At 39.8% G+C, this 26,202-nt stretch overlaps 1 protein-coding gene across 3 annotated transcripts in view; it reads left to right on the forward strand.

The window, feature by feature from the left end:
* LOC106973933 (ubiquinol-cytochrome-c reductase complex assembly factor 1) overlaps positions 1-26,202 on the forward strand; it is a 100,183-nt gene that overhangs the window by 33,223 nt on the left and 40,758 nt on the right. For all 3 annotated transcript variants that reach the window (XM_015071104.3, XM_027069938.2, XM_015071111.3), the window contains 3 exons: positions 128-200; positions 8,019-8,076; positions 22,835-22,943. In XM_015071104.3, the coding sequence (XP_014926590.1) occupies positions 128-200; positions 8,019-8,076; positions 22,835-22,943 (240 nt within the window). The remainder of the gene's footprint in view (positions 1-127; positions 201-8,018; positions 8,077-22,834; positions 22,944-26,202) is intronic.

The following is a 26,202-nucleotide window of genomic DNA, read 5'->3' on the forward strand; positions in this document are numbered from 1 at the left end:
CTGCCTAGTGACAGGTTTGGACTCATCATTCTAGTTAGACAAATATAAGATTTTGTGACCTACATCTAATAGCATTAGAATATCCACTTGGTCATATCTTGAGTTTGGTTTTATTTTTTTTGTCTAGAAGATTAAGATTGCAGCCCTGCGCATGTATACTAGCTGTGTGGAGAAAACTGACTTCGAGGAATTCTTTCTAAGTAAGTTACTGTTTTTGATAGTTCTGAAAAGGAAAATGAATCTACTTTTCATGGGGTGCCTGGCTGGCTCAGTTGGTAGAGCATGTGACTTTTGGTCGTGAGCCCCAAATTGGGTGTAGAGATTACTTAAAAATAAAATCTTTAAAAAAAAAAGATTCTACTTTTCATTTTTATGACTGTTAATATCTTCGTGGAATAGGTTTTGAGTCATTGGTGAAGCAGTTTTTTCTGCATAAAGTATATAATAAAAGCTGTTTATTTTTCTCTTTTAATAGAATAAACAAAGGCCAAAAGAACCCTATAGATTAGACATTTTAACAAGTTTGAAAAAAAAAGAAACCTAAAAATTTGTCCACTACTTTGACATTTTTCTACACATGTATCTTTTTACGTATGAGTAGTCATAGTAAAACAAATCCTGTTCTACGTTCTGGATGTTTTACTTAGCATTTTGACATGAAATGAGCTTTCTGCCAATCATTGCTCTTTTATTTCTAGTTTTTAATTGTTTTGGTTAATCCTGGCATATGCCTAATGATTTTTTTTTTCTTTCTGTTGAAGGATGATTAGGTCAAAAGGTACATATAATTTTATTATTTATATCCCATTGATAAATTGCTTTCCAGGGCACCTGGGTGGCTCAGTCAGTTAAGCATCTAACTCTTGATTTTGGCTCAGGTCATGATCCCGGGGTTGTGGGATCAAGCCCCGTGTTGGGCTCCATGCTGAGTGTGGAGCCTGCATGAGATTCTCTCTCCTCTCTCTCTCTCTCTCTCTCTCTCGATCTCTTTCGCTTTCTCTCTCTCTCTCTCTCTCCCTCTGCCCTTCTTCCCTGCTTGCACTCTCTCTCTTAAAATAAAAAAAAAAAAAAAAAGAAAACTTGCTTTCCCAAAGAGTTTTACTGGTTTAGACCACCATTAGCAGTTGATTATATCAATACAGTATTCATTTTGATGCTGTAAACTGTTTAGTTATTAAGTTTAGTTAAAGCAGATACTTATAAAGTAATTGGGAAAGTTTAAGCTGTTTCCAGTCCTACAGGTTTTGGAAAGAAATGTGTATGTGCTGTGTACATAACCACCATTATCCTGCAAGCCACAAACACCTACTTGATATTTTTCACCGACAGCAATTGTTCATATATAATTATGTTAATAACAAGGAAGATAGGTAGATGCAGTTTTGATTATTTAATAACTATTTTGGATTTTTAAAACCAAATGCAAGTTGTTTTGGTGATTTTTACAATTTCAGCAGATTGATGTTAATATTAGAAACTTAAAATACCCTACTGAGTTGTAATCCTGATTTAGTGTCTACCTTCTGTTTCTTATTTATTATAGTGACAAAGCTTCCCTGCTTCTTTTTAATCTCTAAAAATTTCTCATTTGGGGAGAGTTTAGTCTGAAAGGAGAAAATATTTTCTCTGCTTGATGAAGAAACTATTGATATTAGAAGTTGGATTTTTCAATACTTCTTTAAAGTTTATTTATTTTGAAAGAGATAGCACGAGTGGGGGAGGGGCAGAGAGAGTTGGGGAGAGAGAAAGAATCCCAAGTAGGCTCTGCACTGTCAACACAGAGCCCCCGATACAGGGCTTGAACTCACGAAACTGTGAGATCATGACCTGAGCCAAAACTGAGTTGGATGTTTAACCAACTGAGACACCCAGGTGTCCCTGGATTTTTCTTAAGTGGTTTTTGGAATACATGTCCCCAATTATTTTTCATCAGATCTTTTTTTTTTTTTAAATGTTTGTTTATTTTTGAGAGAGAGAGAGACAGAGACAGAGACAGAGAGACAGAGAGACAAGAGCCTGGCAGAAAAGGGGCAGAGAGAGAGGGAGACACAGAATCTGAAGCAGGCTTCAGGGCACAGAGCCTGACGTGGAGCTAGAACCTACAAACTGAGAACATGACCTGAGCCAAAGTCGGATGGTTAACCAACAGCCACCCAGGCGCCACTCATCAGATCTTTTCCTTCCTTTCTTTCTTTCTTTCTTTCTTTCTTTCTTTCTTTCTTTCTTTCTATCTATTTATTTATAACTGTTTAGTTTTAGAGAGATCGTGCATGCACAAACGGAGGGGTAGAGAGAGAGAAGGAGAGAATCCCAAGCAGGCCCTATGCTGTTAGCACAGAGCCCAACATGGGGCTTGATCCCATGAACTGTGAAACATGACCTGAGGCAAAACCAAGAGTCAGACACTGAACCAACTGAGCCACCCAAACACCCCTCATCAGATCTTTTTAAAACCTCATCCTCAGATATCTATTTAATATTTGATTTCATAAGTAACTTATAAATTATTTATAATTATTTTGAAAGGATGTTTACTTGCTATCTGTCTTAGCCAGTCTTCATTATTGAAGATCCTTGAGTTAATATTATAGATTGCATAATGAGATTATTATTAGATATTTAAGGTAACATATTATGTTTCAATTTATAATCTGTTGTAAACTATAAAAATAAAAGTTTATAAAAATTATTACCATTATATTTTAATAATTCGCATTTACATGATATTCTTTTACATTTGTCTCATTTAGAAGTTACAAAGCCTTGTAGGAAAGGCTTTGTATTATTTTCATTTTTATTTTCTTTTCAGAAACAGTTGAAACTTAAAGAGACTACATGATTTCCCAAAATTGCCTAGCTAAGGCTTGATCCTGTGTTGTCTAGGTTAAAGGCCAGAAATTTTTCCACTGTAACATACTGCCGGTAACATACTGCCTATGAATAAATGTAATTGTAAATTATAAACTGTAATCCATCTTAATATTTTTGTATTTTATTGTTTTTAAATGAGAACTCCTCTAGGAGATATTCTATTAGTATTGTAAACTGATGTTTATATGTATTAGAGGACAAACGCTTCATTGAGCTTTGTTCTAGCTTTGCCTTTTGAATGTTACCTGGGGAGGCAGTACATTTTTTCAGTGACACCCCACTTACTTAAGTTTTTTGTTTGTTTGTTTTTGGGTTTTTTTGTTTTATTTTTTATTTTTGTTTTTTTTTTAAAGTAGGCTCGCTGCCCAATGTGGGGCTTGAATTCATGACCCTGGATCAAGAGTCAGATGTTCTACTGACTGAGCCAGCCAGGTGCCCCTTGCTTAAGGTTTTTTTGGACTCAGTTTGAGAATTGCTTTTTGTTTTTTTTCATTATTATTATTAAAGAAATTTTTTTAAATGTTTATTTACTTTTGAGAGTGAGAGAGACAGAGTGTGAATGGGGGAGGAGCAGGAGATGCAGAATCTGAAGCAGGCTCCAGGCTCTGAGCTGTCAGCAACAAAGCCCGATGTGGAGCTCAAACTCATGGGCTGCAAGATCATGACCTGAGCCAAAGTCAGACACTTAAACTGACTGAGCCACCCAGGCATCCATTCATTATTATTTTTAATGTTTTATGTATTTTTGAGGGTGGAGGGAAGTGAGGGGTGGAGAGAGAGGGAGGCCCAGAATCTGAAGCAGGTTCCAGGCTCCCAGCTGTCAGCACAGCACAGCACAGCACAGCACAACCCCTGATGTGGGGCTCAAACTTATGAACTGTGAGATCATGATGTGAGCTGAAGTCAGACACTTAACAGACTGAGCCACCCAGGTGCCCTGAGAGTTGCCTTTTAGACTTACAGCTTGTTCATTTGTATTATGCTCCATTGTGGTCCATCTTTGTAATTTATGGGTAGGTTAAATTTTAAAATCAAACCATAGTGTTTCCAAACTGTGGCAAGTGAATAAAAAAGGGATCCAATCTGGTAAATACCATTTGGAGGCAGATAAATATCTATGAAACAATGAGACTGACTTTCTTGCATCTTCTTTTTTAAAAAAAATTTTTTTTTTAATGTTTATTTATTTTTGAGAGAGAGAGAGAGTGAGAGAGATAGAGCACCAGCAGGGGAGGGGCAGAGAGAGACAGAGACACAGAATCTGAAGCAGGATCCAGGCTCCAAGCTGTCAGCACAGAGCCTGATGTGGGACTCGAACTCACAAACCATGAGATTATGGCCTGAGCCAAAGTCGGACGCTTAACTGACTGAGCCACCCAGGTGCCCCTTGCATCTTCTATTTTTAATTTGTTTTAATGTTTATTTTTGAGAGAGAGAGAGAGAGATAGAACACGAGCAGGGAGGGGCAGAGAGAGAGGGAGACACAGAATCCAAAGCAGGCTCCAGGCTCTGAGCTGTCAGCACAGAGCCTGAAGCGGCGCTGGAACTCACAAACCGTGAGATCATGACCTGAGCCGAAGTCCGACGCTTAACCGACTGAGCCACCCAGGTGCTCCCACCCTTGCATCTTCTAAAGAAAGATTCTAAAGAGTAGGCCAGATAGGTTTGGGGTAAAGGAAGAGAATATATATATTGGTTCCAAGATTACACCTGTATTATTATTTATTTATTTATTTATTTATTTTTAACATTATTTATTTTTGAGAGACACAGAGAGACAGAGCATGAATGGGGAAGGGGCAGAGAGAGGGAGACACAGAATCTGAAACAGGCTCCAGGCTCTGAGCTGTCAGTACAGAGCCCGATGCAGGGCTCGAACTCACAAACTGTGAAATCCCGACCTGAGCCGAAGTCGGACGCTCAACGGACTGAGCCACCCAGGCACCTCCAAGATTACACCTTTAAAATGGCTGTTGCTCTCTTAGACTTTTGGTATTTAAGGACTTGACTTTTTAGAGTCCTGAGCATTCAGTAATTTTTTAAAAGGATAGAGAGGCTTAGGTAGCTCAACACTATCATCCTCACTCTTCCAACAAAAGCGAAGCCAGTGTTAATTCATGAAGATTGTATAAGAATGAGTTGTTCACTAACAGTGTGCTTGTGAATAAACAATAGGCCTATAATAGCCTAGTGGGTAGGCCCCAAGTTATAGACTCTCTGTCATCTCAGAGCCAAGGTGTTCAAAGGTCTTGATCCAGAGGCCTACACATTGGGGGTTCTGACTGGTGAGATAACCTTAACAGCCAGCCACCTGTTGTTTTCAAGATGTTCTGATGGTGTATATCATTTGTGACATAAATGAGCATACCCTCTGTGAGCATACAGTGGTTTGCTAACTGGTCTTCTGGAGATCAGTACTGTTATGAAGAGCACTTTGGAGCAGAGGGGGCCAATCAGTAAAGTTTAATTCCATACTGCCTGAAAACTGCTTTGTTTTTAGCTCTTAAAAGACTTACTACCTTGGAGAGGAGGCTCCTTAATGAGTAAGTTCTGAGTCAGTGATTGAGGTTCATCATTTTATTGACACAGTCTTAAATAGTGACCTATTTAAGATATTTTAAACCCTAGTGTTTAAATAATTCACTGAGAAACAACCATAGTGAATATTTATTGAGTACGTATTAACTATTAACCATTTTGCTAAACGTTTTACAGGCCTTATCTCGTTTAGTCCTCACAAATCCCTATAAGGTAGGTTCTCTTGTTCTCCCCATTTTTACAGAGAAGACAGCTGAGGCACAGAGAAGGCTAAATAACTTTACCCAGAGTCAAATAGCAAGTAAGAGGTAGAGTCAAGGTTTTGAATCAGGAGGTCTGACCCTAAAACCTGCATTAAACAAACAACTGTGTTAATACTGCCACTCCATAACAGCAATGAATTATTTAATTTTATCCAACTTGGTAGTGAGGAAGAAAGTACATAGCCTCAGAAAATAATGCACCGAGTGTATATTGTTGCAAGAGTGTGATCATGGCAGAAGACAGTAACAGATTTTAGCTTTGAAGTGTTTAAACATAGTTCATTGAGCTAAAGATCTGCTGTGCTTTTGTGTTGCTCATGCTCAGACATTTAGTGGTCTTGTTTTTTAGGGCTTTACTCTGGGTTTCTGTTCTGACCCCAGTGGATACAGGGAGTCAATATGCAGCTCTTTTCCCATCCTCAGCCCTGAGCCGACCCCCAGAATGGAAAATTGTGACCCAAGTCCAGCTGCTGGCCTGTCTTTGCTTTCCAGCCCAAGAACTGATTCCCTCTCTGAGAAAATTGGAAAGGCTCCTGGAGGCTGCTGAGAAACTTTGATGTAGAGGTAGCAATTGAACAGATTGTCCTTTAGAAGCAGCCAAATTTCATTTTCCAGATTGAAAGACAGACTTCCAAGAAAACTTTTCTTTTTAATGTTTTGTTCTAGCATCCAAAAAAGACCCAACTTCAGATCTGGGCTTGAGAGTTTCTCATGGCTATTCTTGTTCTAGGTGGAGGGTGGTTGGCCCACTCTCAGATGGCATGTATCTTAATAGCTGTATGGTTGGCCAGGCCAGCCTTCACCTCCCTCCTGCTGGGTTCCAAGAGGAAGTCCACTTGACAACTGCTGGGCACCTCCCAGTACACTCACCAGAGTATTTTGGTGTCACTTTGTGACGGACTTGGACTTAAACTCCTGCCCAACCGCGAGCTTGTTAATATTGTGGCTGCCCTCAAGTTACTTAGCCTTTTTGAGCCTCTAAATGAGTGTTATAATACCTCCCTTCAGGGTTAAAGTGAGGATTAAGTGAGAAAATTATTGACATGACTAGCAGTGGACCTGGCAGGAAGTATGGGCCCTTAGTGAATGTTAGGTTCTGATTATAGTGTTAGAGAAGCAGTTAGTGATTAAGAACATGGTGCCTGGAATCAAGCAGATCTGAGTTTGATCCCAGGTGTTTCATTTCATGGCTGTGTGACCTTAGGCAGTTGTCATGATCTCTAGGAGTCCATTTTCTCACCTGTCAAATGAGGGTAATATTAATACCCACCTCATAGGCCTGGTAGGATTCATTGAGCTTATGCCTGTAAGCACCAATTATAATGTCACACATAGCCTATAAGGAATTACTGCTCTTTATTATTACTGGCGGTGTTAGTGTCCCTCACAGAGGTCCTACCCTGTGTTTTCTCTCCGAATGGCCCCTTTGTGTTATCATTTAGTACGTTGTATACTTCATTGTTTGCTGCAAGGCAGTATATATCCCTTTTATCTTGAGTCATTTCTCCAAAGGACTGATTGTACCCGAAGGGCCTGCATTTCCCACTGTTACTCATTTTCTTTGTCCTCTTGCTTTTGCTTTTCTCCCTGTCATGTAACAGGGTGGGCACATTCAGCATTCAGTGGAGGACCCCTCATCTAGCCAGGGGCATTTCCTAGAGATCTGAGAATTGAGAGGTTTGGATGGCTAAGCACTGACCTGAGTTTTGGTAACTTAAAGCCCAGTTTTATCATTCCTACAGGTTGATGAATGGCCTTTCATTAGATATAATCTGCTTTTTTATTCAACTACAGCTCCCTACAGCCCCATTTCTTTCTCCTGGTCATTTATTTTGGACGAGTCATTCAGCATTCCCATGTTCCTAGTACACCGGGTCACCTTAAGGAAGACAGGAAAAAGAAACTAGAACTTAGACTTAGCAGGGCTCAAGTAAAAAAAGCCTGTACTTAATTCGGGTAGGCAAAGTAGTCTCTTCCTAGCTTTCCAGAAGAATTTGAGACCAGGAAGGGAAAATAACATGTAAGTTGAAGGAACCATAGAGATCATCTAGGCCACATTATACAAAGTGAGAAAACAGCCTCTGAGAAGAAAAGTGATTTGCCCAAGGCCACACAGCAAAGTGGTAACAGGGCTGGAACTAGAGGGCTGGTTGTCTGACTGCATTCAATACTCTTTCAACTCGTAGTCTTATTCTGTGGTTCTCCTGGCCCTCTCTATGGTAGTATAATCACAGAGCACTATAACTGCCATATATTTAGTTGAACAGATTCCTACCAATATTTAAAATATAGGCGATATTTCTCCTCTGAACCCTCACGTATTTATACTTTATTATTATTTTCTAGGGTGTCAGATGCCTGATACATTCAATTCATGGTTTCTTATAACTCTGCTTCACGTCTGGTAAGTGAGCAATTTAAGTGAAGTCACCAAATTTTTTTTTTTTTTAAACACTGCTGACTTGTAAGGTATAGCCTTCAGCAGGGCTGAATATATGAAATGGCAGTTGTTCAGGCATTAAAAACTGTTCCTTTCATTTTAATAACTAATGTCTTAAAGCACATTTTTACTAAAGGTCAAAGCATAGTCCCAGAAAGAACCTAATATTTGTAGGCTTTTCTCAAAGAACACCTACCCCAGTGAACAATGCTATCAGTATCTCTTAGAGACTCTATGAGCTTGGATGGAAAGTTCTCTCCCTTGGCTGTTTTAGGAAAGTTCACATTTACGTAAAAGTGGTTTGAATTGTGAGAATCCGTGGTCATTTTCATTGCTGGTCATCAGAAACTTATAACAAATTATAGCACTGACATTTACGCCTGTACCTCTAAAATGTGCGTACAGGTTAGATTCGTGCCAGGTTTGTTGCGTGTAAAAATATTTAACACCTTAAACAGTATATTTTTTCTTCAGCTGCAAATTAAGTAGCCAAAAAAATCAATTTTTCATCTAATGTTACACAGTATTAAAGGTCAGAAGGATATAGGAGAGACGTTGAAGTGGGGGCTGGGGAATGCATTTATTGAACTGCCAGATCTCAGGAAAGTAAATTCTGGAGAACTAAGTTTACTACTTTGACCATAGTGAGTATCTGAGGAACGTGGGGAATGGTTGCCCTGTCAAAAGGACCCTTGTTTGAGACTGCCTTCAGCTGAGCTTTGCATCACAGAACTGACTACTATATAAAGACTTTTTGGTTTTGATCACCTCTGAAATATTTCTCCTGAACTCACATAGTCACTGAGATTGGCTAAGGGGCATAAGGTGGCAATTTATTTTATGTTATTTTTTTTCTAAGCAAGTACTTCATTGAGTGCACACTATGTCCTGGGTAGTTTGCTGGGAACTAGCTGTGGTTCTCAAGAAGCCCACAGTCTAGTGAGGGAGATAAGACATTTAATTTTTTTCTTTTTCAAAATTTTATTTATTTATTTTGAGAGAGAGCGCGCGTGCATGCAAGCACGGGGAGGGGCAGAGAAAGAAGGAGAGAGAGAATTCCAAGCAGGCTTTGCACTTTGAGCGCAGAGCCTGACGTGGGGCTCAATCCCATGCACCATGAGATCATGACCCGAGCTGAAATCAAGAGTCAGATGTTCAACTGACTGATCCACCCAGGAGCCTCAGGAGAGAAGATATTTAAAATAGTCCGTGACAAATCGGAGAATGGCTAAGTTCTGTAATAAATCTGAGTAAGTAGTGCCCATGGGATCACAGAGGAAGCTGCAACTATCAAAACCATTACTAGTTCTGCCTCTTCTTTGAAATGTACCATGTCTTTTAGTCACATAGCTGTGAAGGCAGACTACCTTCTGTCTGAATGGTGAAGGTTAGGAAAAGGCTTAGGGAGGGCAGCTGGGTATACTGAGAGGAAAACTACTTTTTCAAGAGGAGAGGACTGCAGAAGTGGCACTGTAGAATTACTCACTGGAAAGGTGGGAGGGTGCAGAAGAGGCGAGGCTATTCCCAGAGGAGCTCAAAGATAATATTCAGAGCTTGTATGAAAGGCTCTTTATTGCCTATATAACTAGAGGTATCAGAGTGTTAGAGGGAGTGGATGGCAAAATCAAATATATAATCCCTGTGACCACATCCCAAGGTCAATCCCTAATAGTAGCCAGGAGAACCTTGAAACTACTTACAGTTCTCTCAAGATAGCCACCGTTTCCAGACATGCTTGCTGTGTCTTCCTTGCTGAGGTTGGTTTCATTTCTCAGAGGAATGGGGAGTACTACTATTACCAGTTAAGTAGCGGGAGGGAAGCTGTCTGCTTCAAATCTACATTTGGTCTCCCCTCCACCCTTTCTCTTTAGTTCTCACGATCTGCAGTCTTCAGTGGAATGAATCAGTAGCTTTCCAGTTTGAATCAACAAACTTTTATTGGGGACCTACTGTGTGTTAAGGACTGTGGGGCTTTGGAGAGATGGGTATGACATGATGTGCGTTGTCTAGCGGATAACAGGCAGGAAGTATACTTTATGGCAACCTTTCCCACTGAATTCCTCTACAAACCTGCCCCAGACACTTCAGACAACTGGCTGTCCTCAAATACTCCCATGTCCTTGCTCATATGTCCTGGGTGTTGTTCCTGATATTCCCTAAACCTAAAATGCCCATGTTTTCTCTGATAGAAATTCTCCTCACCCTTCATGGTACATCTCAATGTCATCTCTGCCACAGAGCACTCTTTATCCAATACTGCCCCCCACGCCGCAACCACCACCAAATTTGGATTTAGTTATACTTCCTTGTACTTCCAGAGTATCTGCTTGTGCCTTGGGCACAGCACTTCTTTCACCGTCATCCATTATAGGCAACTGTACTTCCTGCCCGAACTACAGTTTTGTAAAACTTGTGCTGTTTTGGGGCCCACTTGTGCTGTTATCCTCCAAGAAGAATTGGGGAGACTTTCTCTTCTAAGGGGTAGGGGTATTAGGAGGAGTAATCATTCCACCCAAGTCTGTGGAGAAGCTATGTTCTTCCAGCCCTGTTCTCTTAGCCTGAAGCTCCAAGAGGGTAACTGAAAGATAGCTAAGTCCAGTATTAGAGGGCCCAGTGGACTTCCTAGAGATGTATAGGGTTGAAATACCTCCTGAAGGTGGTAGTATGAGGGAGAGGTTAGGAGGCTTAGAAAGCAGTCATAAAAGTAGAAAGAATCTGCCCCATCCCCCAAAGGGGGGAAAAAAACCCCTACTAAACAGAATACCCTGGCAGTGGACTTTTCAGAAAGCTTGCTTGGGTTCCCAAGTGTGATGGCTCCCTGTTGGCCTTTAGAATAGGGACAGGATTTCTCACATCCTTTTAGTTCCCCTGGAGGAGGTGTTGATGATTCCCTTATCCTATCTGCCTTCTCTAGTTCCCAAGTTTTTCTGTGTATGTCCAGTTTCTAGAGGGGCCTTATCAGTTGTGTATTCACGTGAACTTGTAGCAGCTGCAATGACTGTGTGTCCTTTGTCTTTGCTGAACAAGGTTAGTATTGAATGTGGCTGCTGAAAAATTGTTGAGAGAGGTTGCTGTCTAGGCTTTCCTGCATCCAAATGTGTACTTGATAAAAGCAGGCCTCCTCCTCTGTTTACTGTCTTGGGCAATGGCACTGCAATCCATTCAGGTGTCCACACCAGAAACTGGGGAGACCTCCCTGACTCTTCCCTTACCCCCCTCATCTGGTCAGTCACCAGTCACCCCTTCAAACTTTTTTGCCCATGACCCACAGTAACAAATGAATTTTACTTTGCAACCCAGAACACACATCTCTGATACTACAGTTTTGTAAAACTTGTCCTTAAAATGTCAGATAATCTCTGATATTTTCTATTCCATTTGAATTCATTTTAAAGAAAAAATTTAACATGTGACCTGTTAAATTGATTTTACTGGATTATAAGAAACAGTACTTGAAAACTGGTCTTTGGCCTCCAACTTCCATCTTCACATGCCATTGATCTTCTCAATACAAATTAAATTAGCATGCATGCACGTGCACACGCACACACTCTCCCTAATGTTCTCCATTATTCTCAGGACAAAGTATATTTCTTAGCATGGCATTCAGATTCCACCGAATATGCCACCCCTGCTACTCTCATATGGTACTATTCTAGGTACTGCTATCCCCAACACTCCCTCCTCTGCAAGATAAAACAATATTATATAATAGAAATACCAAGTTTTCTTCTGTCCAGAAAGCCCTTCTCTCTCCTCTTTACCTGACAAAACTCCTGTTTTTTCATTCAGTATCTAACTCAGGTATCATTTCTGTTTGAAACCTTCCCTTTCCTTTGAAAGCAAGAGTTAGTTCCTCTTCTGTATTTACTTAGTATTTTAGGGACCTCTGTCATAGCACTCATCATGTAACATTTTTATGTTTTATCGTATCAGTCTTCTTTGTGGATGGTGACTTTATTGAGAGCAAGAATTATTTTTATCTTTTTGGAAAGATATGAAAATGAGATATTACTTCTCACAGTTCTGTGTATTATTCTTAGTTTGTATCAATAAATGTTCATCAAGTAATTGATGTTCTCAGATCTAACTTGACTCGCACGGCATTTGGAAGGGTCCTGGCACTGTCTTTTGGTTGGGTGAGAGTGGCAAAGCTCTGCTCCTGCTTAAGTTTCTCTGGGTTGTTACATGTATGTAGCTGGAATTTATGTTGGCGTTACAAGTGTTAATAGATTTGTAGAGACTCCTCTCAAAATTTGTCATGGAATGCTAGTACCTTCTAAATGCAGAAGTTAATTTTAGAAGATGGAATGGGATAAATAAAATTAGAGTATGCCTATGATGGAGATGGAATGGGGAGGGAGTAAAATGCAGTTTGTATTTTAATTTTAATTTTTTATTTTTTAAATTAAAAAAAAATTTTTTAATGTTTATTTATTTTTAAGAGAGAGAGTGTGAGTGGGCGAGGGGCAGAGAGAGAGAGGGAGAGTCCAAAGCAGGCTCCAGGCTTCAAGGTGTCAGCACAGAGCCCGATGTGGGGCTCAAACTCACAAACCATGAGATCATGACCTGAGCTGAAGTCAGACAATTAACCGACTGAGCCACCCAGGTGTCCTGCAGTTTGTATTTTTAAAAATTATTTTAGGGGCGACTGGGTAGCTCATCAGTTAAGCGTCCAGCTTCAGCTCAGGTCATGATCTCATGGCTTGTGAGTTTGGGCCCCTCATCGGGCTCTGTGCTGTCAGCTCAGAGCCTGGAGCCTGCTTCAGATTCTGTCTCTGTCTCTCTCTACCTGCCCCTCTGCTCACACACTGTCTGTCTGTCTGTCTGTCTGTCTCTCTCATATATAGATAAACATCTTTTAAAAATCTTAAAAAAATTATTTTAAAGTCAGGTGTGTCATAAATATAATTACCAAGCCCTTTACATATGTTATCTTTTATTTATTTACATGTATTATCTCACTCATTGTTACAACTACTTTATTCTTGTTTTATATGAGGGATCAGAGGTTTTATATATGAGGGATCAGAGGTTTAGAGAAGTCAAAAAACTTGTCCAAAGAACTAGTTAGTACATGGCAGAGAGAAAATTCTAAGTGTGGATCTGGCTAACTCAACAGTGTTAAGTTGCTTTCCTCATTGGTAATTAAAACTACCAAAGTAATTAAATAATTGCTGATTGATACTAATACTATTTAATATTTGTTAATACTATTTATTATTTAAAGTACCTGCTTATTTTTTTTAAAGTTTATTTAGAGAGAGAGTGAGCAAGTGGGACGGGGCAGAAAGACAGGGAGAGAGAGAATTCCAAGCAGGCTCCGAACTGTCTTGAATTCATGAATCTTGAGATCATGACCTGAGCCAAAATCAAGAGTTGGATGCTTAACTGACTGGCGCCCCAGTACCAGCTCATTATTAAACATAAATTCATAAAATTTTAGGGGCACCTGGCTGGCTCAGTCTCTGGAGTATGCAACTCTTGATCTCAGGGTTGTGGGTTCTAGTCCTCCATAGGGTGTAGAGAATACTTTAAAAAGGGAGGAGGGGGATGCTGCCTGGGTGGCTCAGTTGGTTAAGCGTCCAACTCTAGATTTCATCTCAGGTCATGATCCCGTGGTTCATGAGTTCAAGTCCTGAGTTGGGCTCTGCACTGACAATGTGGAGCCTGCTTGGGATTCTCTCTCCCTTTCTGTCCCTCCTCCATCACACAAGCTTGCACTTTCTCTCTCAAAATAAATAAATAAACATTAAAAACATCTTAAATCCATAAAATTATTACATCTGTTCTCCAATTGAACCTGTCCTCACAGGGCCAGAGTGTGGGAGAGAGATATTAAATCATTAATAGAATACAGCTGAAATAGCATGATGAGAGGAAATGGCAGGGAGAAGAGGGGTACATAATTTAGATGGGGGGATGGGTCATTCAGGGAGGGCTTCACTGAAGAAATGACGTCTAAACTGATGAGTAGAAGTTAGCAAGTCAAAAGGTGCATGAAAAGCATTGCAAGTAAAGAGATCTAGTGGTTCAATCCTTTTACCAGCTGGGCCCTTTTTAAATATGAAATTTTATACCCAGTCACCATATATGCATAGATAAAGAATTGCTGTTTGGGTTGAGGAAGTGAGAATGACCTGTTCACTCAGGTCTTCACAATGTATGCACTGGTAAGGGACTCTTATGTAGCTCTGTGGAAACTCAGACCACAGTTTAATAACCACAGATCCAGTTCAACCCTCTCATGATTACAATGGGGAGACGATTTTGGCAATTTTAAGGAATTTGTTCACAGGCCTCTTCATCTGTAATGGAGGACCTGAGATCCATTCTCCTGCTCCTTCTCCATTCAATACTTGGCTTCCTGCTTGAGTGTTCCCCTTTGGTGGTCATGGAGATGGGGGTTTCTTCCCATGAATATGAACAGCATTTCACTGTTCGCCAATGATATGAAATTGTTTCTTGGTACTCACTGTCTTTGTCCTGGGAGAGGCCACAAGTAAAGTAGACCTGAGAACAGTTCAGGGTGATAAGCTCTGTGTATAGCAGACCCACAGATCTTATGGGAACACAGGGAAGGGGGACTGCCTGGGGATTGTCAAGACAAGCAGTTGCATTGGCCTCCTGGGGTCTAGAACCAGAGGACATGGGATCTTAAGGAGTTATTAGGAGATTAAGAAGTAATTGTAAGCTACTTTTTAAGATACTCCAAGTGATTAAGATTGATAATCACTGATTGATAATCAGAAACAGGACAGAAGGGAAACATTTTGTTATTTGTTTTTTACTTTTATTTTGTTTGAGAGAGAGAGAGAGAGCATAAGTGGGGGAAGGATAATGGTGGAGCAGGGAGAGAGAGAGAAAGAGAGAGAGAATTTTAAGCAGACTCCGTGCCCAGCGAGGAGCCCAACTTGGGGCTCGATCCCTCAACTGTGAGATCATGACCTGAGCTGAAATCAAGAGTTGGACGCTCAACTGACTGAGCCACGTAGGTGTCCCTGTTTTTATTTTTTAATTTTAAGATGGGGAAATACTGGAACATTTTTATAAGTCTGGGGGAAGAAGCCTCTGACAAAGAAGACAAGGAAATAAATTGTGCAGGTGGGAAGGGGTTGGAAAACAGACTGGTCCCAGTCTCAGTCCAGCCAGAGAACTGCCTTGGCAGACACTCCCGGCCTTTGCAAGAGGGCTCTTCAAAATCGCCACAGCAGTTTTGATGCAGCTGTAGGGCTTTCAAGCTCATGCTGGATTCCAGCAACTTCAGATCTGCTATATATGGTGAGCCCTGGCCATGTGCACATCCTTTCTCTCCCTCCCCCAGCCAGTCATTCTGTTCAAACACACAGTAGCTTTTGCCCAAACCAAAGGCCTATGCAGCATCATTTTGTCAACACTAAACTAAAAGCACTGGTACCTGCTACCCAGGAGCTTGGTCTCTTGGGTCCGACAGGCAGGCCACAGGCCGGGTGTAGTTCTTGGAGGAGGCTCACTGTCAGGTGAGATGGCTTCAGGAAGTGCCTCACCCCACTTGTCTGTTTGCCCACAGACGGTCCTGGGGCCCCCATGCTCCCCACATAAAGGTTAGGCTTCATCGGGAGGGAGTTTAGGAAACCAGGTGGAGATAGCCATGTACACAGCCCCAGGAAAGGGTAAGCATGCCAGCTCACAAATAAATAAACTCATTCATTAGCACACTGCTGAGGCTTGAGTGTGGGCAGGTAGGCTCTGCTTCCTTGGCCTCAGCTGATGGCAGAATAAGGGAAACAAGCTATGTGAAAGTCCCCTTTGGGATTCCTTCATTAGCAGCCAGAGTGACAGACCTGTCTTGAATGCCCACCAGTCTTCCTTGAATTCCAAATCAGATCCACTCTGAGCAGCTTATAAACTACCATGAGGGAGAAAGAAGGCCAAACACAACTGGTATTGTCAGAAGGCCCAAACAGAGCAAGTGGGACGGGATACTCGGAGCTGCCAATACATGGCAGGAGGTCAGCATCAAGAATAACAAGAATTCTTCCCTCCCAGATTTAGGTAGAGAGGAGGAAAGCATGGCTAGGACTGTTGTTCCTTCGAACTCTGCAGGCAGTGTCGCTGTCTTCTTCCTTGTCTGATCTAGCAGGGAGAGGCTCTTGGAACTGTGCTGTCACAGAATGGGGGAAATAGCTGATAGGGACACTGACCTGGGAGACACTGTGGCTTAGGGGAAAGCAGAAGTTCAGGCTTCATTCTAGCTCTGCTCTTTTAAGTTACTTAAGTAATTATAAAATACATTTTAAGACTTTCCAAGTGATTAAGAAAGTGATCACTAAAGGGAGAAACAGGATGGAAGGGAAACTTTCTAAAAATTTTTTATTTTAAGATAGGGAAACACTGAAACATTTTATAAGTCTAGAGGTAGAAGCTTTTTTAAAAAAATTTTATTTAAAAAATGTTTTTTGGTGTTTATTCACTTGAGAGAGAGAGAGAGAGAGAGAGAGAGAGAGAGAGAGAAAACGAGTAGGAGAGGAGTAGAGAGAGAGGGGGACACAATCCGGAGCAGGCTCCAGGCTCTGAGCTGTCAGCACAGACCCCGATGTGGGGCTTGAACCCACAAACCATGAGATCATGACCTGAGCCGAAGTTGAACACTTAACTGACTGAACCACCCAGGCACCCTAAGGAAGAAGCCTTTTTACTTCCTTCTCTGCTTTCCTCAGAGCATGAGTGTTCTTTTTTGTGAAATGAGAACAGTTAAACTAGGTTGAAAGAGTGAATGCAAATGCATTTTTGAGTGACAAGTCTGATATTAGAGGGCGCCATCAGTGACAGTAATCATTATTATTATTTGCCTTAAGGTAAAATTTTTATCTTAGCCCTTTGTCTTTTGAAACTCTTAGTGAGTGAGTCTTTTTCCCTTTTCCCCTGTCTCTGTGCTTACCTTTCAGTGATAGTTGGGAGTCAGGACTAGGGCTTGACCACTCCTTTTTTTCTTTACTTTGCTAGCTGAGTTATTTGCTTTCCTTATGTGTAAAAGATATCAGTATTATTTATGAGCCACTGGGATCACTGAGATGTACTGTGAAGCTCAAAACCTCAATAATAAGTTGTGGGTTTAAGAACATCATCAAACTTGGGACAGGTAACCGGAATTGCTCCTAAACAGAGAGTAGTTTATATACAGACTAAGTCCACACTCAGGGTAGGTACTTAGTAGATACTTGTTAAATAAATGATTAAATTATTTATTTAATAACAAGAATGTTTTTATTACTAGAGTCTCTCTTTGTAAAAAGATTTTTAAAAGTAATCTATTTTTGGTCACCTGGGTGGTAGAATTGGTTAAGCATCTGACTTTGGCTCAGCTCATGATCTCATGGGTACATGAGTTTGAGCTCTGCATTGGGCTCTCTGCTGTCAGCGCAGAGCCTGTTTTGGATCCTCTGTCCCCGCCCTCTCTCCCCCTCCCCTGTGTGTGTGAGCTCTTTCTTTTTCAGAAACATAAAAAAAAAAAAGTTTATAAAAGGTAAAAATAAAAAAAATCTATTCTTTAATTTTTCTAATGTTTATTTATATTTCAGAGAGAGAGAGAGAATGCATGCACGCACTTGTGAGCTGGGGAGGGGCAGAGAGAGACAGAGACAGAATCTGAAGGAGGCTCCGAACTCTAACCCACGAGCCACGAGATCATGACCTGAGCTGAAGTTGGATGCTTGACCAACTCAGCCACCCAGCTGCCCCTAAAAATAATTTCTTTTTTGAGGAGTTTTAGGTTTGAGCAGAAGGTTATCTCTTTTTAAAGTTTATTTTGCATTCTTAAGAGCAATTTTTATTATGTTTTTTTTAGCAGGGAGGTGTTCCCCCCCCCCGCCCCACTTTCTTCTCCACTTTCCCTAGAACAGAGCTCTGAAATTATGAAGTTGAATCAGTAGTAAAATGTAATTTGGCTTCTCAACATTTAATTTAAACATTTATTATGAGGAATGTATCCATGATGGAAATTGAAATAGAGCTGTCCTGTTCTGTTACTTAAACCTGGTGTTCTCAGTTGTTGTGGAATGTAGTTTCCTTAGTGACTCAGACTTAACTGTTGGACAGTCAGAGCCTGTAACGGGTGCTGGCTTTGTTTTGTGGTGGGCACCAGGGTCATCATGTCTTTTTCGTGTTTGTTTACCATTTTGGATTTGCTTCATTCATTGTCGTTTCACTTGCCAGTGTACTTTAACCTTTTCTGGATGATTTGGGGGGGGTGCTGGTAATGCTTAACTGTAATTTGCCAGACTGTCTTTGAGTTGCGCTGGGTTGTTGAACCTCAGTTGCTGTGCTATTGTTTGTGTGTGTGTGTGTTTGTTTTCAATATATTTTTAGTTTCTTTCTTTCCTGTTAGGCTGCCAATAGTTACTTTTTGTTGTTGTAGGTATTCTTGCCTCAAGTTAGCCAGTCTTCCTCTTCTGATAGGCTATTTCTAATGTGATGCTAGTTTTGAAACTATTACTGCCCTTGTGAAGATTAAATGAAAGAAAAAGAGAGTAAATGGATTCTAAGATATGTACTAGTCATTAGAGGCAGCAGAAAAACAGTACAACTCTGGGACAAGATTATCAGGTTCAGATCTCACCTATAAATCTAGTGGTTTGTAACTCTGGACAAGTTACTTCTCAAAGACTCAGTTTCCTCATTTAAAAAGTCAGACAGTAGGAAGACCAGCCTTGGACTACACCAAAAGAAAAATCTTTTGCCTAGTGAAGGAAACCATTAACAAAATAAAAAGGCAACCTACTGAATGGGAGGGAGAAGATATTGACAAATGATCTATATGATAAGAGGTTAATGTCCAAAGTCTATAAAGAACTTCTATGACTCAGCATTCCACCACAAATAAATAATCCAATTAAAAATGGGCAGAGGACCCAAATAGACATTTTGCCAAAAAAGACATGTAGATGGCCAACAGACACATGGAGAGATGTTCAGCCTCACTCATCGTCAGGGCAGTGCAAATCAAAACTACAGTGAGATAACACTTTACAGCTGTGAGAATGACTAGCATCAAAAAGACAAGAAATAACAAGTGTTGGCGAGGCTGTGGAGAAAAAGGAACCCTCATGTACTGTTGGCAGGAATGTAAATTGGTATAGCCACTGTGGAAAACAGTATGGAGGTTCCTCAAAAAATTGAAAACAGAAATCCCATATGGTCCAGGAATTCCACTACTGGGTATTTACCCAAAAAATGAAAACACAAATTTGAAAATATATATGCACCTCTGTGTTTATTGCAGTATTATCTACAATAGCCAATATATGGAAGCAGCTGAAGTGTCCATTCGTAGATGAATGGATAAAGAAGATGTGGTGTGTGTGTGCGCGCGCGCGCGCAATGGAATATTACTCAGCCATAAAAAGGATGAGATCTTGCCAGTTTCCACAACAAGGATGGACCTAGAGGGTATATGCTAAGTGAAATAAGTCAGAAAAATATAAATACCGTATGACTTCACTTATGTATGGAATCTAAAAAAACCAAATGAATAAACAAATAAAAAGCAGAAATAGCTTCATAAGTACACCGAACAAACTGATGGTTGCCGGAGGGGAGAGAGGTTGGGGGATGGGCAAAATGGCTGAGGGAGGAGTAGGAGATACAGGCTTCCAGTTTATGGAATGAATAAGTCATGGAGATAAAGGCTACATCATAGAGAATATAGTCAAAATGGTATCGTAATAGGGTTGGATAGTGACAGATGGTAGCTACACTTGTGAACATAGCATAATGTATACTTTATGGCCTGAGAAAATCTGTGCCTTTTAAACCTCAGAAGGCAGGTGTATTAACAAACTACAGAATTTTCAAATAAATGAAGAATTCCATTACCTCACTATTGCTGTTGATGAATTAGCCTCTGACGACACTTAAGCATCAAAACACACAGTGTCTTTTCAGGTGAGAGGCTGACATGAGTGATTTGATTAAGAAAATTTTATGGAAAAGGACTATTGAACTTTCCCTGGTTTATTTCTGCTTTGGAATACATTCTGTATCATGTGAAGAAGCCAAGTCTTTTTCCATGACCTGTTTTTATTGTTATAAAGTATTATTTCTTAGGCACTAACTGGGTTCAGAGGTTACAAATTTAAAATCACAGCATAAGCCAATCTCCTGGTTGGAAGGGATATTAAAGATCATGTAGTCAACTTGTCAGATAGCTGAGTTCTCACAAAGCATTTATTCACTCTTCAGAAGTAAGCACGTTCTATGTCTTGGGCTTATTCATTCCATCATTCAAATCTTCAGAAACTTCTGCTAGAAAGTTACTGTTTTCAGTGTTCAGTGTTGAGTGATTCTTTCTCCCCCTGTGGCTTACCCATTGATCCTGACTCTTAACTCTTGGACAAATAGTCTAATTGCTTTCCTACAATATTTAAGGCAACTCACCTGTTTTTCTCCAGGTTATAGATCTTCTGATCTTTCATCTCTTCCTTTTGTCTCTTAAAATATAACATTCAGGGGCACCTAGGTAGCTCAGTCAGTAGAGCGTCCAACTTTGGCTCAGGTCATGATCTCGCAGTTCATGGGTTCAAGCCCCACATCAGGCTCACTGCTGTCAGCCTATCAGTGCAGAGCCTGCTTCAGATCCTCTGTTCCCCTCTCTCTGCCCCTACCTGCTTGCACTCTCCCACCCAAAATAAGTAAATATTAAAAAATAGATATGTATATATAAAATGATATTCAAAACTATGGACAGTATTTCAAGCAGAGTCTGACCTGTGCTGAATGGAACAAAAATGTCACTTTGCACATCGAAGATATTGTATTTCCATTACTGTATCTAAAATCACATTTATTTGGGGGGTAACCTCATCATTACCTTGACATCCTTTGAAGTCAGTTGTCAACTTAAGCCTATAAGGCTTTTTCACATGTAAATGGGCATGACTCACCTATCTTGTACCTACAGTTCTTTTAGACCCAAGGACAGGAACTTAGGTTTATCCCTGTTCAAAATCATTCTGTTAGATTCAGCCCATTGAAACGGTCTCTTGGAATATTTTTGGTTCATGGTAGGGTCATCCAGCATATTTGTCTTCCTGCCCAACCCCTTGTCATCTGCAAATTTGGTAAGTATGTTTTCTTTTCTACATCTTTAGTTGTTAACAGAGATGTTGGCACAGGCCAGGCTGGAATCATTCCATTGTGCCATACGATTGCTAGTAGATTTTAACGGGCAGGATTAATTATCAGTTTAGATTGACTATTCCATAACTATAGCAGGAATTATCTTTTGGTGAGTAGCCCAGTTGTAGCTGCTTAAAAATTTAAATAAGAGATAATATGGGGCGCCCGGGTGGTTCAGTTGGTTTAGTGTCTGACTTCGGCTCAGGTCATGATCTCACGGTTCGTGGGTTCGTGCCCTGCATTGGGCTCTGTGCTGACGGCTCAGAGCCTGGAGCCTGCTTCAGATTCTGTGTCTCCCTCTCTCTCTGCCCTTCCCTTGCTTGCGCTGTCTCTCTCTCTCCCTCAAAAATAAAGATTAAAAAAAATTTTTTTTTTAATTTAAATAAGAGATAATAGAAATAGGGATGTTCATTGAGATTAGGAACTAGTTTGGAAAGTTGATGACCCTGTTTATATTCTTATATATAATTAAGTATAATATTATATTTACTAATTAATAAAATATAATTCTTATATTCTTATGGAAGGTCTTAAGAAGAGAGCTTTATGGGCTAATTAGAGGCAATGTGGTATAGAAGAAGCCCTAAACTTTGCCCTGAGATGTTTTATTCACTTACTTATTTAGCAAATAATTACTAAGTGCCTACTATACTTAAGACCTGGATATAGAATGGTTAAAAATAAAAAAAAATTCAGGCTTCATCTTTGCCTTCAGTGGAACTTATATTCTCATGGGGGAAATGATTTGATAATTACATAGGTAAAATCATCATACTTTCTGTGATCTGTGTTCTAGGTAGGTGCCATGCCTAGACACACACCTTGTGTATATTGTGTATGACAAACAACACAAGTCATATATTTAATTTAAACACTTCTAGTAGCTCCATTTTAAAAAGTAGAAAGAAAATATTCTGAAATTAATTTTAATAGAAGGTTTTATTTAACTCAGTTATATTTAACTCCGCTTATATCTGAAATAATATGTAAGCATGTAAGCAGTATAAAAAAATTTGAGATATTTGTAGTCTTTTCGTTGAACTAGATCTTCAAATCTTAAACTTATACCACATGTTAGTTGGAACCGGTCACATTTAAAGTGCCTAATAGCCACGCGTAGCTAGTAGCTTCTGTGTTGGACAGCACAGCATTATACCCATCTTTACAGACTACTCTATGGTATTGGGCAAATTACTTTCCATCTTTAGGACTCCTGTTTTCATTCAGTAAAATGACGGATTTTGACTTGCTTATCTTCTAACAATTAAATGTGTGTCCTTTTCATGTATGAGAGTGCCTTCTGAGGTACTGTAAATAATCTCTCTCTTGATCTGGGTGTTGCTTACATGGCTATATATAACATGTAAACATCCATCAAGCTATATACTTAAGATTTGTGTGCTTTACAGTATCTATGTTATACCTCAATAAAAGTGTTGTCGTTTTTTTTAATAAGATCATTTTCAGTTTTTTTGATTCTGTATTCTTTGCTGAAGTTACCCATTACACATGTGTGATATAAAAAATGCAAACAACCAGTTACTCTTTATGTCTTTTTCCCATCCAGGATGTGTCTAGTCCGAATGAAACAGGAAGGCCGGAGTGGGAAATACATGTGTCGTATCATAGTTCATTTCATGTGGGAGGATGTTGAGCAGCGTGGCAGAGTCATGGGGGTAAGTAAATGCTATCAGATTCTGGTCCCAGACAACTCCAATGAGGGATTGCCTGACTTGAGTTGAAGTTTTATCTGTGCTAGAAGGGCTTTGCTTTTAGATTTCTGTGTAATGCTGCCTAATGTCAAGTGGTAATTCAGCTAGAGTTGCTTCTGCTTCTGTGGAGACTGACGTGCCGTGGACACTTTATGTGTTTGCACACATTATTATGGTTTGTCAATGTGAGGACATCCTGTGCATGGAAATGAAATTGTTAAGCCCAAATAATGGTGGTAGGAGGGAAGGGATGGGTTTGTTGAATGGAGGAAATCAAATAATAATTGAATTTTAGGACACTATGCCTTTGACACCAATTCAGTGTTTGAACCAGTTCTCCTCTAAATTAGTTTTGATGGAAATACCCTGGCATTGGGCCTATACTGTCCTCAGGAACTGAAAAACAAGTCCTTTATCGCTTAACCTAGACTAATTCAGCATCGTATCTGCTGAAAATGTACATTAGTACATTTAATAATTAACCTGAGAAAGGAGAATATATAGCATATATATAACATAGAAGGTAATGATAATAGAAACATGACACCAAAACATTAGAATACAGTTGGTTATACAAAGAGTAATCTTTTCCTTTGTATATTATGTGTTTTTGTGTCTAGACCATATTTTAATAGATTGTAATCCTTGTTTTTTTCCCATTTCATTGCCTCCCAGTTGGGACCATCTAAAGCAGAACCATCAGAAGGGGTCATGAAATGGGTTAATTTATTTTTTGTTTTTGTTTTTGGTTTTTTTTTTTATTACAAAGTTCTCCCTATGGACTGAGGAGTAAACAAAGTTTATGTATGTATTATAAAACTCATACATATTCATAGAATAAAAATCAAAGAGTAACAAGCGTTTAATGTAGAAACAAGTGTCTCTTACCCAGGCGAGCTCCCCCAGAGTAACCTTTGTTAATAGTTGATGTGTATCCTTCTGGTTGTTTTCTATACAAATGCAAATGTATAAGTGTATATTCTTTTAACACAACACAGATGGGCTTCTACTACACACAGTTTTGCATCTTGGCTTTTTAACTTAATATATATTAGATATGTTTTTACTTCACAATTATTTTTAAAATTCAAAATATTTTAACTGAGATTGAAATCTCCATACTCCTCAATCTCATTCCTGGCCAGTTATCTCCTTTCAAGAAGTAGTTACTGATCCATTTTAGTATATATCTTTTAAGGCTTTTTTCTGTGTAATTTTCTTACAGAAAATATGTAGTATTGGTTTTGTGTTTATATATTTTATTATACATGATATCATCCTCTATGTGCTAATGTGTAATAAATATGTACTTAGTTTTTTCACTCAACAATATGTCTTGGAGGTTTTTGCATGTTGCATAGGAGTTAAGTGGGAGGTTGTCCCCATGTTTTATTTATAGTAATTATTTTCACACACTCCTATGTTATTGTCTGATGGTATCATGTGCTTACTCTTTGTAAAATTGTGGTCTTTGAGACTAAATCATGGAAATGATGGTTGCCCATTGAGAGCGTATTTCCAAATTCTCATGTCTTTGGAGGAACTGCATATATAGGAAGCACAGAGGACATGGGTTTGTTTTTAGATGTCTTCAATAACATTTACATGCCTTTCTCTGGGACAATAGAACGTTGGCATGTATGTTCATTCTAAGATGATAGCATATGTCAGAGTTTTATCTGCTATCATCATCATCATCATTTGTTTTGGAGATAGTGTGGATTGACTGTCTTTGTAATTGTGTTCTTTCGTTCCTTGTTCATGTGACTAAACTTTCTGCTGTCTTTGCTGCCCAAAATGGATCGTCAGCCTTTAAGCTATATGTGCAGCTTGGTGTTCTGCATGCCCTCAAGTACTTACTGTCCAACGCTGTGGCAGCACACAGTGGACATGGGTGGTGCTGCCAGTTTCAGATCACTTAATGGTAACCAGTGACACCCCTGGCCAGCCAAAGCCTTGGCTGTCTGATGTACAGTGACACAGTAGCTCTTCTATTAGTTAGCTTGTTTTTCTTATCACTATTGACTAAACCCTGCTGGACATTGGACTGCTGGAGCCATGTGGGCCACAGCTGTCTACAACGTGAATAGCTTCATGAACCATAGGTACTGACTCTTGAACTACAGAAACCTCTTAGTTATTACCCTTCCACCATGAATTTCCTTTGGACCTCCATATATATCTCCATCACAATCTCCAACACTTTGAACCTTCTTCTGTGTTACTTTATAATGTCACTTTTACTTGACTGCATGCTTATTGAAGGCAGGAGACCTGTCTTAATACTTTTTTGCTTACATAGTAAACATCAGATGAATAAATACTTGTTGAATGAATGAATTGAACTTAAGCCTCTGGAATTCTATTTTAAAGCCAACTTATCAGATAGATGATACTTGATTTATTTGTTTCTAGTCCACATATACATCAGTGCAGTCCTGCAGGAATTAGTTTTTCCTCCGCACCCCCCTTCCCATTTTATCCAACCATTCTTCTTTCTGAATTGTTCTAGATATGGTGTTGCCCTACAGAGAAGTGTGTTAGATCAGTGTCTCACTTTTTATGTGCCTGTAGTCCACCTGGGGATCTTGTTAAAATACAGATTCTGATTCTGTAGGTTGGGGTGGAGCCAGAGACAGAGAGTCTACATTTCTAGAGAGCTTCAAGTGATGCCAGTGCCACAGGTGGAGCAGGGTGAGAATGGGGCAACCACACTTTGAATAGTAAAGTTTTCGATGATCCATAACACTCTCACAAGTTACAGACTTGTGAGTTCACCTGCATGAAGAGAAATGCCAAGCCCCAGTTTAGTTACAAAGACTATAAATAAAAGATGGTGGTTTAAAAATAACAGAGGTTTGGAAGAGTTGGGAAATTACTATTATTGCTTTTCTGTTATAATTGACTTGATCCTCCCCCACCCAACTCATGGTATAAACAGGCAGACACCCTTTATGCAGGCAAGAAAATTGTTAACTACTTCTCTGTTGTGAGTGTGATTGTATGTATAGAGGGGGTCTCAGACTTCTGTGTGCGTACAGCCTAGAGAAATGGGAAAGTTAGGGACATGTGGCTGGAGAAAGTAGTAGGGAGCCAGTGTGGCTTTGTTCTGACCCTGGCTGCCAAGTCTTTCCTCCTCTGTGCTTCAATTTCCTTTAAAAAAATGTGGATTATTGGGGTGCTTTGAAAATCTGTGATTTGAAGGTGGTAATTTGTAAATCTT

This window comes from Acinonyx jubatus, chromosome A3 (assembly GCF_027475565.1).
Source record: "Acinonyx jubatus isolate Ajub_Pintada_27869175 chromosome A3, VMU_Ajub_asm_v1.0, whole genome shotgun sequence".
Lineage (NCBI taxonomy): Eukaryota > Metazoa > Chordata > Mammalia > Carnivora > Felidae > Acinonyx > Acinonyx jubatus.